The sequence below is a fragment of the Sinocyclocheilus grahami genome, unplaced genomic scaffold, assembly GCF_001515645.1.
Source record: "Sinocyclocheilus grahami isolate Dianchi unplaced genomic scaffold, SAMN03320097.WGS_v1.1 scaffold184.1, whole genome shotgun sequence".
NCBI lineage: Eukaryota > Metazoa > Chordata > Actinopteri > Cypriniformes > Cyprinidae > Sinocyclocheilus > Sinocyclocheilus grahami.
The window spans coordinates 474,365-491,762 of record NW_015505363.1 but is presented as its reverse complement, the minus strand read 5'-3'; the positions used below and the strand labels follow the sequence as shown (position 1 = coordinate 491,762).

Sequence of the window (17,398 nt, the reverse complement as noted above, 5' to 3'; positions counted from 1 at the left end):
GTGGTCTAAGAACAGTTCACTTTAGGTCAATGTAAACGGAAAATGGTATGAGACACCAATCGCAACCAAAGTAAGCTAAAAAGAAAGCTGAGTCTATTTTCAAGCACAGCAGTATGAATGCAAGAATAACCGGGTTCTCTTTCCACACAATTCACTTTCTGGTTCACTTTCTTAAAAAGGTTTGGCTTTGGGTTCTTTTAAAACAGGACTCAGATTAGCAAGTAGCTTTGTCATAGAGTGTAATTTTTCATTTCAAAGCCTGTAACTGTAGAGGACCAAAACAGGAAAGGCAAATTTAGGGCTTTAGCTAAAATAATCCGCTTTTTAAAAAGCTCAGCATTTGAGCGGGGATGAGTATGTGGGGAATTAAAACAGAAGTGTAAAACCAGGGCACAAATCTCTTCAACATTTGTCAGAGCAAGTCTGCCCTCAATATGTACAGACACAACAGTTGGTGTACAGCAGCAACAAGCGTGCGGGTGAACATGAAAGGAGAACAGAGCTGCTGACCCCATAGTGCCATAAAGATGGCGAAGAAGACGGTGGCCGCATTGTCGAACAGGTGGCTGGCCCTAGCCGTGCCGCAAGCCGTGACCAGTTTCCAGTAGCTGCAGGCTCGGTCACACATTGGGCACATGGTGATATTGTTTCTCTCGTCGCAGACTTCCATACTGAGTATACAAAGAACAAATCCTGATTTCAGAAATACATCACATCTCTATATTTCCCTAGATACCATAATGTTTCTCAGTAAAGCTATTAAGGCCGCAAAGTATTTTTTTTCCTCATTTTTTTTTAGCTTTTATTAATCTGAAAGAAAATGCATTTATTCTATTTTCAGCTCTTGCTCCAAAACATAGTTGCTTTGATGTCTAAATAGATGTGGCTAATATGAAATGCTCTATAAAGGCAGCAACTATACGCACAAATAGTGATCTTGACATGAAATGCATAAATAAACTGTGCACTCATGCTTTAGCATGTTGCTATGCTAAGTATTACTGTATGTAATAAGAAAATGTCAAATGTTACAAATAAAACACTAAAAACTAAAATCAATAATTTAAAATTGTGGCAGCTTAACATTGTATTTGATTAAATTTCACAGCGTTATTTAATTATAATTAAAGAGGGAATTGCAGGGAGTTAATAATTAAATCAAATGTAAGATTAAAATAAATTAATGGCTGTTATTATCAAATTAAAGGCTGCAATTTAATTAAACGAGCAAATAGTCTGTTGCACTGCCTGTTTCAGAGTGAAAAGCGGCATTGTGTAACAGATTACAGTTTTTGTTTTATAGCATCAAAACACCTCGGTTAACAGTAAATGCTGCTTTGCACAAACTCCGTCTCTGTATGTGCAGTGAGTTTAATGTGCGTTTTTTGTTTGTTTGTTTGTTTCAATTTCCATTTCTGTGGACAGAAGTTTACAGCAATTCGCTGGTATTCTGCAAAAATTAAAGCTTTCAGTGTAACTTGCGGTGTAAAGGCAGCATAATTATGCTGACTACTCTTTGAAACATACTTCATATCAGTGGTGTTCCTATAATGCTTCATTTTTTTCCCTAGATAGGCAACGCACTAGGTTTTGGAACAGCTTGTTTTCAGCAGTGGCATCTGTGGAATTAATGAATGTCGTTGTGAGATGTGCCAGCGAACACTGAGTCACTCTCATTAAACACTACATTACAGTTCATTACAGTCACACCATTTCAAACCCACTCTAAACTCTCTAATTACCACGCACTTCAACATCCATCCGTTTTTCTTGCAAAGTTCAGCGGTGATTACATTCATAAATGGCTAGGCATATTCTTCGCTAAAAATCTTTCCACAAAGTTCAAAGCAATTGCGGAAGAGAATGTATTGCTATCAGGAAACGCTGCTGAAACTTGTTTCTTAGGGGTGTGAGACAGTGGAATGTGTTTGAACTCAGTGGCACAGATAAGAATGTGTCAATCAAAATTATTTGACAAACTAATTCTACATAATTAAATACAGTAATAGGCTGATCATTTATGTACATAACTGTCAACAGTTTATGGAGGGGTCACATGCAAGTTAGCACTCTGTACAAAAACAATGCAAATAAACCAATGACATCAATTTTATAAGGTGACCTGGGGATGTTGTCTTCCACAGTGGCACAGCCGTACAGGAACACGATAACTCCCACAATTGCTGCTGGGATTAGCATCTGAGTATACACACCCAACCAGGCAAAATACAGGCCCACTTTCTCACCAAAATACTTCCTAAGAGTGATAAAGAAGTTTCAAGCAGAGCAATAAAGGCAATGAAGTCAAGCAAAATAATTTACAATTACTATCTAGCAAACATAAGGAAGAATGCATCCTCTTCTGTAGCCCGAATGTTAATGAACTGTCAGTCTCTTCAATGTGAAATGAAAGATTATGTAAACAAAAAATTCTAAAAATGTCATGTTAAGTAATGAAATGAGTATAAAATAAGTAAAAAGAAGATATTTTGATTGTCCCCCCGCAGGATCCTCTTCATTACATTGTTCTCGTTTTTCCAATATATTTGTTTTTTTTGTGCTTATCGGTTGCATTACATGACTTTAAATATTATTAGTCATCAGTGTAGCAGTTTTGTCTAAACACAATTTTCCCCTAAAAATAAATAAATAAAAAAACTAATAATTTTGCCAGACTTTTGTATTACTTTGACATTTTTTATATTACTTTTGCTCATCATAGAAGAGTCCTATATGTATGATTTGCATTTGTAATGTATTTTTAGACTTAATTTTAACTTAATAGATCCAGACAAAAAAAATGAGTGCCAGGTTCATTGACATCTTAAAGGTCATCATGATAACGGCAGTACAATAATCCAGTAAACCAGTGTTATTTTAGTATTATTGATATACAATTATAGTTTTTGCTAATATTTTGAATTCAATCTTTATTTGTTTGTTTCTTTTATTAGTTCTATTTTTATATGTTTGCTCTTTAATTGTAGTTTAATGTTTTAATACTTTTTTTGTTTTTGTCATTTTAGCACTTTAAAGTAACTAAAATGAGAAATTGTTTTATTTTTAATGTTTAATTCTTGTATATTTTATTTCAGTTTTCATTACTTAAAATAGACATCAGACATTTAATTATTTGTCAGATTTCAGACATCGCTCATCCTAACTAATGAACTCGAACTAATGATAAATATTACATTGACAATCTGACTCATGAATAATGTGTATCAGTAGGATATTTCTAAAATCTCCCCTCTTGCTAGCACATAATTCCAGGGCAAACATTTGTCTCAATCTCTGGCAGTGCATTTATTGTCAGTATAATACCTGATCAGTCCAATGGGCTGGTACTTGTAGAATATGCTGTAACTCGCCCACTCTTCATACAAGATCTGCAAAGACAGAATTAAAATGACATACATCCTGGAACAGCGATTCAACATCCATTCATACAGTATGGCTGAAATGCACAGTGAGTGGGGTTTAATGGAATTTAATGCAATGACTGATTATTCACTGATACACTGATGAAAAGGACAAATGAAGCCTCTCAACGATCATGTAAGTAATTTCGAATGTAATGACTTCGGTTCGGTGCGCCTGGGGATGTAATGTACAACAGTAATATGAGTAAGTGAGGGTGGATTTACACCATAGCTGCACGGAGATCTCCAGTCTCCAGAACATAGTGCACACTTAAGTCAAAGAAAAGAAGCGACTGTAGCTGCAGTGTTTTGTCCGAGAAAGCAAGGAAGGGAAGGCCAAAACATTATGAAATTTGACATCAAATAATACACAAACCTCTAATAACAACATTCAACAGTGAAACCAGTAGATAAAGTCTGAGAAGCTACGTTTTCAACATATCCACAAATCGCCTTGAATGGGTCAAACTAGTAGAAATAGATGGATTAATTACCAAGTAAACAAGCAGTGATCACTCAGCTCAATTAAATAAATGGTGCACCTCCATACCTGCAACCATCAGTATATTTGCGGATTGATTATACAGAGGATTTGCCTAATGGTTCTATAAATAATGGCTGAATGTCCTGCATAAGTGGCGCAAGAGGCGGAGAAGGGAGCGGAGGCAAAAGTGGGGCAAGAAAGGCGGTCTACATGCCAAGCTACATGCTAACCCACATAGAACAGCCCTTCCAAGACTCTTTCTTACAAATTCCTGGTCAATCGTCAAAAAGATGGATGAGTTATGGTTGAGGATTATGTCGCGTGGTATGGATAGCTGTGTGATGATCGTCACGGAGACTTGGCTTAATAACAACGTCCCCCATGAGGCTATCGAACCGGAGGGCCGCTTCGTGTACCGAGCTGACAGGACTGCAGCCTCTGGTAAGAGTAAAGGCGGTGGAATGTGTAACTATGTTCGTAACAATTAGTGTATGCAACGAATGTTATTGGAACACACTGCTCCCCGGATTTGGAATATCTGGCAGTGAAATGCAGACCGTTCTACATGCCAAGAGATTTTTATGCCTTTCTGATTACAGCTGTTTACATACCACCACTGGCTAATGTCAGGTCAGCACTGGAGAAGTTGCACAGCACTATTAATAGTCAGCTAAATGCACATCCAGAGGGAGTTGTGATTGTAGCTGCAGGAGACTTCAATCATGTAGAAATGAAAGCTGTGTTTCACAAATTCTTCAAGTGCATCAATTTCCTGACCAGGGACAATAATATTCTGGATTAGGTCTATACGAACATTCCAGGGGCGTATAAAACTGCAGCATCTCTGTATCTTGGCATGTCAGACCACATCTCGCTGGAAATGACACCGGCCTACAGACCTCTTATCTGTCGATCAACACCAACTTTCAAAACCATACAAGTCTGGAGTCTGGAGGCTACTTCAGCACTTCAGGACTGCTTCGAATGCACTGACTGGGGAGTGTTTAAAAGAGGATGCGGCTCACAAGGTGGCGAAGAGACGGTCCAGCTATCCCAGCCTGAAGAAGAGTGGCAGTGGAATCTCATCCTTCAGTGTCATTAGGTGAAAGCTGCACTGAGCAAAATCAATGTCACCAAGGCTGCGGGGCCGGACACTGAAATTATGTACAGACCAACTTGCAGGAGTATTTCAAGACATCTTTAACCTTTCACTGCAGCTCAGTGTTGTCCCTGCTTGCCTCATTATAGTACCTGTGCCTAAAAGGTCAGCGGTTACCTGCCTCAATGACTATTGCCCAATGGCTCTGACCCCTGTTGTTATGAAATGTTTAGAGAGGCTTATTCTGCAGCACATTAAGAACATTACATCTCCTGAATTACACAGCTTCCAGTTTGCCTACCGGGGAAATCGATCAACGGAGGATGCAGACATCATAGCACTCCACACAGCCCTTTCAAATGTGGAGATGTCAAAAACATATGTCAGGATGCTATTTGTCAACTTCAGCTCCACTTTTAATACTATAATCCCACACAAACTGGTACAGAAACTCTACAATTTAGGCCTGTCCACCTCACTGTGCTTATGAATAGGGGATAACACATCCTCTACCCTCGTTCTGAACACAGGCACTCCGCAGGGATGCGTGCTCAGTCCAGCTCTCTTCACACATGACTGCACCCCTATCCATGCCTCCAATACTATTGTGAAATTCGCCACTGTAGTGGGTCTCATATCGGACAATTATGAGATTCTCTACAGAAAGGAGATCCATCACCTGGCCCTGTGGTGTTCAGCAAACAACCTAGTTTTGAACACCAATAAACCAAGGAGGTTATTGTGGACTTCAGAAGGTCTGGAAGGACAGCACATGCACCACTGCTCATACAGGGGGTAGAAATGGAGCGTGTCGAGAACATCAAGTTTCTGGGTAGCAGACCCCACTTGGGCTCTGAACACCTCCCACCTGGTGAAGAAGGCTCAACAAAGTATTTTCTTCCTCAGGAAGTTGAAGCAGGCTGGACTCTCCTCTCGGTTGCTGATACATTTCTATAGGAGTGCCATAGAAAGCATCCTATGCTATTGTGTGACTGTGTGGTATGCCAGCTGCACAACACAGGACAGGAAGGATTTGGCCCGGGTGGTTAAAACAGCACAGAGGATTTTTGGGAATCCACTTCCAGATCTGGACTTGGTGTATGCAGAACGCCTCCAGAAGAAGACCAAAAACATTGCCATAGACCCCACCCACCCGGGGTCATAGACTGTTTGGCCCCTGCCCTCAGGGCAGAGATACAGGGCCATGATAACACACAAACAGACTGAGAAACAGGTTCTTTCCAAGAGCTGTGACCTCCATTACACCACCTGCCTATACACCCTCCAGCTAATGACATAATTTGCACTTTATTTTGCTGTAACTGCTGCTGTTTGTTATTTATTGTTGGTTGATTTAAGTTGTTGGTTCTTTTGTTTAGTTTGTAACTGAGACTCACCAGACACAATTTCGTTGTGCAATAAAGTAAATTGATTGAACTGATTGATTGATTGAACAACAGTAACAAATAAAATATGTTTGTTACATATTTAAAAAAAATGCATAAACTTGATATGAATTGTATTTTAATAAATACTATAGTAGTATAAAATTAATTAATGGATGGATTAGCAAACTGTGCTACCTGCCATTTCCACGGTTGCCCCAGACAGCTATTTTTACTGCAGCTCAATCGTACTTGCTTGATACATGAGAAAAAAACCTCACTAGTTATTGAGGAAGAAATGTGCTTGTCTGTCAAGCGAGAACAAACATCACTGGTTCAACTGCGCAGGCACGTTTAAGCGGATCAATGTTTATATCTGAATAAAAGCCTGATTTAATCATATAAAGCAATGATTGTGTCTCTTCAGAAGACTTGGATTATACTGCTTTATTCATATAGATTACTCAAAATAAACAAAGTGAATGTATTCTTGAAATCTTTACTTGCTATATGCAAATTTGTGAGAGAAGTGAACTTTATAGACATTGTGTAATATGTTTTTAAAGAAGAATCTTATGCTCATCAAGGCTGCATTTATTTGATCAAAAATTGTGAAATATTATTACAATTAAAAATAATGGTTTTCTATTTGAATATGCTTAAAAATATATTTTATTTCTGTGATGCAGTGCAAAAATGTCATCAGCCAATACTCCAGTCTTCAGTGTCACATGATCCTTCAGAAATCATTCTAATATGCTGATTTATTATCAAAGTTGGAAACCGTTGTGCTACTTAATACTTTTTTGGAACCTGTGATACTTTTTTCAGGATTCTTTGATGAATAAAAAGTGAAAAAGAACAGCATAAAATCAGCGCAATAAAAGCACTTGACGTATATACCTACTAAGCTATGTTTTACAGGAACACTAGCATATACTGTATTTGCACGCAGATCTTACAGTAGTAAACACACTAAACACACCAAAACTCCAACTCTCTCCAAGGTCCCTTGAGGTTTGTTGTGAAAAAAAACTGAAACATTGACTCTTTTTCTAGTTCTTGAAAATCACCGTTATACATTATTTTGAGAAGGGCTACACTTCCCACTCAACAGCAAGCCTGCAAGAGAGCTGCTCACAGATGGCTGAAGTGGGAAATGATCCTGTTGCCTTGGTGACCTGACAATTATTCTGAGCTTGCTGCAGGCACGTCCAAAGTCTCACCAGGTCTCCTCTACACAAGCTACGTCTCAAGTTTCTTGAGCCCATTAATAGGGTTTAATTATATCTTAAGCAGTCAATATGAGAATCAATTACCACATTCTTACAGTATGCCATAAAAGTGTCTAACCAGGTGAAACAGGGTTTAAGAAATATTCAGAGGAAAATAAATGTTTTTTTTTTTTTTGAATTTTTAAACAATTTTAGAGAACAGATGTAGAGAGGATTCAACGATAACAACTCTTTTCTCAACAGATGGTAAAGTGAAGAACACAGACCGGAATTAAATAATTTATCCCTTTATATAGCTTATTGATTGTTCTCATCTGTATGCTGGAAACCTTACTGCAGGCACCATTTGGGCTTTGCAAATCCCTGACTTATGCCTTCAATATCTCCTATCACCCTAGGTACAAAGGCAGCTGTTTTTGTGTATCTAACATGTCAAAACTTTGCATGCCGTATTTCATTTATACATAGTCATTTCAGTTCACACTCAAATTTGATATTCACGTATCAAAACATAATGTGAACAGCCAGACAAAAAAAATGACCTGAGCAAAAAAAATCTAAATTGAGCACTAAGGCATGCAGTTTGAATGTAGCCCAATGCAAATAGAGGTTCGAAACACGTTTTGTTTCAAAAATAAGTGTGAGATTAAAATATCTGAAGTCTAAGATATAAGTATGTATTGTAATGTCTTTTACCTTTCTGTCATTTGCGTCAGCATTTATGCCATCAATATCGCCCTGTAATTAAAATAATCAAATGAACTTACACAAGAAATAGAACAATCAATTGGAGAGAATTGAAAGGATCTTTGTACACAAAAGAAAACAAAATATTATGTCACTCACATCATGCAAAGGGTAGGCCGCTGTGTAGATACCACTGCCCAGTAGACTGCTGATTCCTGTGAACATGAAATTCAGTCGAGTTGAGTGATTATTGTTGTGCTTGTAAATACAAAAGGGCTTTTCACAAATGCAATAGTTAACACATGTTTATTCTAAAGCTTGGGTAAATCAGGTTTTTCCTTTTGAATGGACCTTTTGGTGGACTGTAAAGGAAAGAATAAACAGTCTCTTCTTTACTCCAATTCACATTTTCTGTCACCACTTCCGTCACCAATGACTGTCAGTTGCGAAGTATGCATGCACAGCATCCCATCACTGCATCAAGTTTCTGCATCAAGTTTCTTGCGGTGCTAACCCTGCTACTAAATTACAAGTGTGAAATGTACATAGGGTCCCCAGGGTTAAAAGAGGGGTTTAGATAATCCTGCGTTAAGCACAGTGTGAACAGCCCTAAAGTATACTCGTGAATCACCAATCTATTCAACCAATCACTGTCCTTGGATATTAGGGGCAGGGTTATGTGTGAGTTGTTTGCTCATTATTTGTGCACATTTAAAGTTGTGTTGGTGACGTTATGGTTCAAACTTTACACAACTAACTGCGCTTCAACTGCAAGACAGCAATACCTTAGTTACACTTCATTTTAAAGGGGTCATATGATGCTGCTAAAAAGAACATTATTTTGTGTATTTGGTGTAATGAAATGTGTTTATGCGGTTTAAGGTTCAAAAAACACATTATTTTCCACATACTGTACATTATTGTTTCTCCTCTATGCCCCGCCTTTCTGAAACTCGTCGATTTTTACAAAGCCCATCGGTCTGAAAAGCAAGGTGTGCTCTGATTGGCCAGCTATCCAGTGCGTTGTGATTGGCCGAATTCCTCAAGCGTGTGACGGAAATGTTACGTCCCTACCATATTGTGATGCCTGCGGCAACCACATGTGACAACCACGGGCTGGACTCCGCTTCGTCCACGGTGAAAGCCGATCTGGCGATCGACAGCGCAAAGTTGAAGCATTTCCTGAGCAACCAGCACGGATCAGCTCTAGGCATGACGAAGCAGATATCGTCCTCTTTTGGAAGACCAAACAAAGTAGTTTCGCTTTCACAACAAAGCACACAGCGCCTTCACGACATGGCGGCGGTGGCAACAACAATACTACAGCAAGAATAAAAGTTACGCCTTCTTTCTTTGCGTGAACATTTGGGCGGCGTTATGCTAATCTTCCCACACAGTGACGTAGGTATGTGGGGGCGTGTTAGATTTTTAGGTAGGTGTGGCTGACTCTTAACTTTTATAAAGAATATCTCTTTGGATTTGAGACTTTAGTCTTTGCAGCTTTACAGATCTTCTTTATGCACCAAGAGCTTGTAACACTCCAAAGAGAAAGGAAAAATTTAAATTGCATCATATGACCCCTTTAAGATGTCCTTGTTAAAGTGTAATTAAACAATTAAGTAATGAGTAATATTACATGAGTAACAAGTACTTACTATAGGGTTAGAATTAGGGCTTGGTTTACTGTTAGTTTGTTATAATTATGTATAATTTAATGTTACTACTTTAGTAAGTACATGTACCATGTAACAAAGACACTCTAAAATAAAGTGTTACCATTGATTTTTGATAACATTTAAATTCAACAACAATGTTGGATGGGATTCAGGTTGATTTGCGCTAGTTTGTCAAGCAAAAATAAGAAACTGAGACTTACCCATGACATACTTAGCCCGTGTGCATTTTGTTCGCTTTAAAATCTCATACACCTGTTGATGATTAGAAATAGGTTTATAAAGATGATTATAAATAAAGATTATTATAAATAGTATTCCTTCTTGGTGATATACTAGACTCAAAACGTAACTAAAATGACATTAAATAGTAGTCAACAAAAGTTCTAAATACCACAGGATACCTTTAAGAGACCTAAAATAGCAAAAATAAATAAATAAACCCTGCTGAGAAAATCAATCGGAGGTTGGACAGCATTGTAAGAGGCAGCTGACAGATCAAGTGACTGAAATCATTGTCCACAAAAAGAACAACTTTGACGTCACTGACATTTTGGTGTGGAGCCACACAGGCCCTTTGGTAATCAAATCAGGGGATAAATGACACTTGGTCTTAAATCGTCCCTGACTAGGTAGGCAAAACGCTTTTCAAAAGGGACTGGTACTTACTATTGAGCTCCTGGTTTTGCTGTCGAAGAAGGAATTTCTGTCTGATAAATCAAAGCTGTGAAAAGAAACTAAGGGTCATTTAATTGACTGTTTTGTGCCTCCCTATTCAATTCTACAGGCAATAATATACCATAGGGCTGTAAAAACAAAAGGCACATTTACAGTACACTGCCTTTCAGAGGATTATTAGTGAGCATCCTTCATATTTCACTACTTTAACTTGAATTTTAATTTGAACATTCATAACAATCACGTATTGTTTTCTACAGTAAAAATAGCATTTGGCAAAATCATTTCTGATCATTTTCATTCATTGTACTCAATGTTGGATGTGAGGAATAGTTGTGAGGTAAGCAATCATCTTAAACATGAGCTTAAGTGTGGCCATGAATGACTATAGACTTACAGATGCTGCTTTTCTCGTGAGAACGGGTAGGAGAGGTGTTTCACATTTTCCATCCGGTTTTCCCCAACGTTAGGTTGCAAGGGTGCAGTGACTTTCTGCATAAACATGTTGACCTTCTCTACAATGCTGCTTCCATGGCTGACTTCATATTTCTGAAAAAGACATGATAGCACAGCAGAGTACATCATGCTTGTGTAGAACACACAGATTCTCTTTATCACGTGATAAGATACAAATAACAAATACCTTAAATGTAGGCATTTTTAACTTCATAAACTCTGCCTCTCGACAAAGAACCTCCCAAGGCGCATGGATCTTCAAGAATCCCACACCTGGTATTTTATTCTGAAAAACAAAGATAAAGAGACATGGCCTCAACATATCTGATATTGCAGATAGTGTTAGAGCACATATCACTGGCTTTCTTGCATTTAAAAAAAAAAAACATGAGTAGTGTTTGCAGTGGCAAAACTTGCGTGGTTGCTTACTGGCCCGAGTTTAAAAAACCCACCCCCAAGTCTCTATGGTATTCTGGCACCTACACAGGGGTCGGTCCATCCCGAGTCCATCTAAACTCATGTAATGGTTTTCCTGTTTTATTGTATGGTAGACAATATTCACAAGAAAGTAGTAGCGCCTCTTTTCACCAAGATTGACAATTTTACAGTAAATATCATTCACGTGTGTTTGTCAAATGGTGTGAGAGTTATACAACTTATACAATATTAATTTCCTGGGTTCAAGGTATGTTCAAATCACTAACTCTACGAGTGATATTAATAGTGATGCTTAATATTGATAAGCACTACTATCAATATCGTTCATTCATGGTATTCTGAAAGATAAACATGCAAACCATTCATAAACTATTCAAGAAATGGACAAGATCTCTTTTCAAGGGTTTAACACACTAGGTTTCCTTGTTCACGGAGGACCTTTTGAGAGAAAATAAATTCACGGAAATGAAGAAAAAATCTCAGAAGAGAAGGACTTCTCTCTTGGTTTTCTGAAGCTGAAAAGAGGGTTATGTAAGATCTGCTTCAAATGACCCACTCTTGTTATAACTCACATCCCACACATAAGGTCTGACCCAGTCTGTTCAATCCCAGCCACTGCTTTCAGCGAAGTACGACATAAACAGGTATTTCTACTCATAGACTACATTATATTCAAGTATTTACAAGCCTAATTCAACCCCAATTAAATGAACAATCACATCTTGACATGGTACCATTTTAGTTGTGAATGTGTTCCCACAACTTAGTGATATATAACAAAATAACTTTTAGAATAAAACAGATTTCAGAACATTTGTATTTTATATTTCCCTCTCTAAACCCAACGCTTTAATCTTTTATGACATCATGTTTAGGGGAGTGACATCACTGTTTTTGACAACATGGTTTAAACAGAGCAAGTTTTTCTAATAGTCTTATCAGTATTTCATTATGTTTACATTCACATTGGCCTTGTCAAGCTCAAGAGTTATGGGAAAAAACATAGTGATCCATTTTATAGAGAGAAAAATATTGTTTTTGGCACAAAGTTGGGTCCGAGATGGAATAATACGATTCTTTAAAGGGTCATATGATGCGATTTCAATTTTTCCTTTCTCTTTGGAGTGTTACAAGCTCTTGGTGCATAAAGAAGATCTGTAAAGTCGCAAAGACTAAAGTCTCAAATCCAAAGAGATATTCTTTATAAAAGTTAAGAGTTAACCACGCCTACCTAAAACGGCTCGTTCTAACACACCCACACATATCTACGTCACTATGTGGGAAGATTTGCATAATGCCACCCAAATGTTCACGCAAAGAAAGAAGGCGTAACTTTTATTCTCGTTGTACTATTGTTGTTGCCGCTGCCGCCATGTCGTGAAGACGCTGTATGTTTCATTGTGAAAGCGAAACTACTTTGTTTGGTCTTCCAAAAGAGGACGATATCTGCTTCGTCATGCCTAGAGCTGATCCGTGCTGGTTGCTGAGGAAATACAACAACTTTGCGCTGTGGATCGCCGGATCGGCTTTCACCGTGGACGAAGTGGAGTCCAGCACGTAAAAAGACAGTATAAGTCATTATAATCCATAATTTTTTAGAACAATGGGCTTTGTAAAAATCGACGCGTTTCAGAAAGGAGGGGCATAGAGGAGAAACAATAATGTACAGTATGTTTTTTTAACCTTAAACCGCATAACACATTTCATTACACCAAATACACAAAATAATGTTATTTTTTAGCAACATTATATGACCCCTTAAAGGTTCAGCAATAATATTCATGTGACTTTTTCACAGAACTGCTAAATCTTGGTCCTTTAGAATAATACTTCAGTTTATTATCCTCTGCATAATAAACACTTTGTTGATGATTAGTCCACTAAGACCTCTTCACCTAATTCTGGCTCAGCTGTCAATGAGAACATCCAGCACAGTGGAGAAAGTTCAATTCCTGTAGTCTGCGAACATCAAAGCAAATAACATGGATTTATAGAAGTTAAGCTTGAAAGACAAACCGCTAATCATACTAAAACTGCAAATTAGTAGCATTACACAGTAAAGTAAGTGTGAACTTGTTTCATGATTGCCAACAATCAAATGAATTAATTCTTACAATCAGCAATTATAGTGTTAGTGGGACTGGGGAACGATTTAGAGAAATAAGTTGATGTATCCTAAGGGTGACAACTCTTTAACTCCATGATGCTTTACCATTTCAACAAGCTGACTATGTTTTCCACAATCTTCTCCCAAAATAAACATGAAAATAAAAAATAAGAGTCTAGTTCTTCCATATTTCACTGGGAAACGTCACTGAGAAGATACCTGACAAATAACACTGTTAGTGTAGTTCTCCACACCACTGAAGTGTTTCTGGGTCAACAACAGGGAATGATTATGCTGCTGTATAAATGAATCACTTAAACCTGAATTAATTTTAAAAGCTAGAAAAATAACTGGTCATAATACACAATATTTAAGATTAAAGGAATCTATCAGCCGCAAACATACTGCTATTTGAACTGACTGGTCTTTGGATTTCATTTGCACGAGGACAACAGTCTCAAGAGTCCAGACTGTTGAAAATCTACATGAAGTCTGGTCCACATTACAGCGAATGTTGGCAAAGAGCTGCTCACAAACCAATTTATTAGTTTCATTGCTAGAGTTGATGTGCATGGTTGCATCTCTCAGTGGGTGGACATTATCATTATCAGAGTGGCTCAATTCCAGCTGAGATTATAGCCTTGGTGACTGAAACTTACAAAAAAGCACATCACAGTGGGCACTTTCACACATAGTATTTTCTGGAAAATTACTGGCAAATTTAAATTACTGTTAGAGTCCATGTATGAGAACAAGCCCTTTTGAGAAATACCAGGTTAGGAGGTGCAAAATTACTGGTACATTTATGCATTTAGCTGGTGCTTTTATCCAAAGTGCACAATAGTGGAACATAAACAATTCATCACAGAGCAAGCAATACACATAGTATACAATGGGAGGTTTATTTGAAAGCTAGATTGGGAAACAAGCTAGAGCATAAGTCAAATCTTTAAGTCGTTTTGGAAAAAAGCATATGCTAAATGAATTAATGTAAATGAAATGTTGTGTTACTCACCAGTAAAGTAAATTCGGCAATTTTAATGGTAATTTACCAGGTTTAATGTGTGAAATCATTAAAGGTCCCATGGCATGAAAATGTCACTTTATGAGGTTTTTTAACATTAATATGAGTTCCCCTAGCCTGCCTACGGTCCCCCAGTGGCTAGAAATGGCGATAGGTGTAAACCGAGCCCTGGGTATCCTGCTTCGCCTTTGAGAAAATGAAAGCTCAGATGGCCCAATCTGGAATCTTCCCTTTATGTCGTCATACGGGGAAAGGTTACCTCCCCTTTCTCTGCTTTGCCCGCCCAGAGAATTTGGCCCGCCCATGAGAAAATGAGCTACTACCGTGCGAGGCGAGCACAATATTTTTTTTCCTTGAGACATCATGGCTTGCGAACGAGCGAAGCATGGCAGTTGCCCCGCCTCTCTCCTCCTCATTAGCATTAAAGCTACAGACACAGAAATGGCACGTCCTAAGGAAAGCTCATTGTGGGACTGGCTCGTAGTGGCTGAAATTCTGCACCAAGGCTGAATTTCGGTAAAGAGACTTCAGGTACAGTACTAGGGACCACGTAGGCCTATATAAAAGCACCCAAAAAGCAGCATGTCATGGGACCTTTAATGTCTCCTAGTTTCCCAAATATACCTATGGTTAAAAAAAATCCTTCTATTTTCAGTTTTCTAATTCAATCAAAGACTTCAGGCCTGTTCACACCAAGTTAGATAACGATAATATGGAGTTAAAAAAATTGCAATATGGTAGAATATTTCCCATCTTCTAAATAAAAGCATCATAGGACATGGGTTTAGGTTGGACATGTGCATAGGACAGCACATGCCCATTGGCTGGTCCAGCCTAAAATAAACGCTTTTTTTAATGCTATTTAGGCATTAGAAACAACATTTATGGCATAGTTAATGTCAGATTTGATGTCAGATGACGTAATTTAAATGTGAGTGTGGTAAGCAGTTTTTAAGAATTTTGGATTTCCCTATTCAAGTAGGTAGGACTTGGTCTTGGATGCCCTAAATAAATGCCCGGAGGCATTGCAAAAATAAATTAATTAAATTAAATTAAATTAAATTAAATTAAATTAAATTAAATTAAATTAAATTAAATTAAATTAAATTAAATTAAATTAAATTAAATTAAATTAAATTAAATTAAATTAAATTAAATTAAATTAAATTAAATTAAATTAAATTAAATTAAATTAAATTAAATTAAATTAAATTAAATTAAATTAAATTAAATTAAATTAAATTCCTTCCTTCCTTCCTTCCTTATTTATTTACGTACGTACTTTTTATTAATTTTTTTCCCCCATACAACAATTTTAGCAAAAAGTTGAATTGAAAACTGAACATGAAGTTCAGGCATTTGACAGCAGCACTTCACAAGTTGGTGTCAAACCTAATGATCATATTGTATGATTTTTCAGTATGATTTGAGAATAAACCAAAGAGCATTTAAGCTTCAGTGGAAGCAAGAATATCTGACATTTAACCATCTGAAGGAGTTCATATGGTTAATGTCACAAATTTGCTTATGCAATTCACCTATAAATAGTGCAGAATCTGAAAAATTTCTTATAAATTTTATGTAAAATTAGATTACAAATCCCAGGTTTTCATGGAAACTACTGTAAATGAAAACACAATGGGACTCACCCCTTCCTCTCTCTCCATCTCAAGGCCCATCTCACGCAGGTTCTCCTCAAACTCCTCCCTGCGGAGGCGCTGGTCATCGTCATGGTAATCCAGCCTCTGTTCCTGGGCTGCGAGTTCAGGGTCCTCATGAGCAGGTGGGTTGCTCTGTTCACGTCTGAATTTGCAGCACAAGCAGGACTTGGATGACTGTTTGCGAGTGCTCTGGGGCTTCTGGACATGGTAGGTGAGGACATAATCTATCCGCCTTAAGCCATCCTGGAAGTACGGCCACAGCTTTGGGTCCTTTGGTCTCTCATTTCCCTGCTGAGCTTTCCGGAGCTGAGAAAAAAAAAACAGTTCATAAAAGAGTATTATATGCATTTGTATAGTTTTTTTTTTTTAATAAGAGACTAATTTGCATTAGTAGATTATTATATGATTTTAAGTAAATATCTTTTGACATTTTATTTAAAATAGATGAAGAGATTATAAAAAATTATATGGACAGAAGTGATAATGGGATCTAAAAATAACTTCACAATAACAAAATCATGATGCTAACTCTGACCTTCAACCTCAAACCTTATAAACCAAAAATAAATGCACTAGTAATATTAAAGGGGTCATATGATGTTGCTAAAAAGAACGTTATTTTGTGTATTTGGTGTAACGAAATGTGTTTATTCGGTTTAAGGTTCAAAAAACACATTATTTTCCACATACTGTACATTATTGTTTCTCCTCTATGCCCCGCCTTTCTGAAACGCCTCGATTTTTACAAAGCTCATCGGTCTGAAAAGCGAGGTGTGCTCTGATTGGCCAGCTATCCAGTGCGTTGTGATTGGCCGAATACCTCAAGCGTGTGACGGAAATGTTACGCCCCTTACATATTGTGATGCCTTGTCCCGGCTGGAGCGACGAGACAAAAACATGAAAACCCATTATAAACGAGGCATTCGTTGCATCCAGTGGGGACATAATTACGGATTATAATGACTTATACTGTCTTTTTACGCGTGGCGTTGCATTGCGCCGCGTAAACATAAAACCATGTCTGCATTTGTGATCGGAGAAATGACAAA

The 17,398-nt window shown here is 37.6% G+C and overlaps 1 protein-coding gene across 1 annotated transcript in view; it reads right to left on the bottom strand.

Annotated features, from left to right (window-relative positions):
- LOC107594491 (anoctamin-1-like) overlaps positions 1-17,398 on the bottom strand; it is a 47,376-nt gene that overhangs the window by 13,769 nt on the left and 16,209 nt on the right. Inside the window, exons 3-12 of the mRNA XM_016284559.1 lie at positions 16,338-16,655; positions 11,307-11,405; positions 11,061-11,212; positions 10,655-10,709; positions 10,189-10,240; positions 8,472-8,527; positions 8,322-8,363; positions 3,325-3,389; positions 2,123-2,257; positions 445-671 (exon numbers count right to left, since the gene is read on the bottom strand). Of these exons, the coding sequence (XP_016140045.1) occupies positions 445-671; positions 2,123-2,257; positions 3,325-3,389; positions 8,322-8,363; positions 8,472-8,527; positions 10,189-10,240; positions 10,655-10,709; positions 11,061-11,212; positions 11,307-11,405; positions 16,338-16,655 (1,201 nt within the window). The remainder of the gene's footprint in view (positions 1-444; positions 672-2,122; positions 2,258-3,324; positions 3,390-8,321; positions 8,364-8,471; positions 8,528-10,188; positions 10,241-10,654; positions 10,710-11,060; positions 11,213-11,306; positions 11,406-16,337; positions 16,656-17,398) is intronic.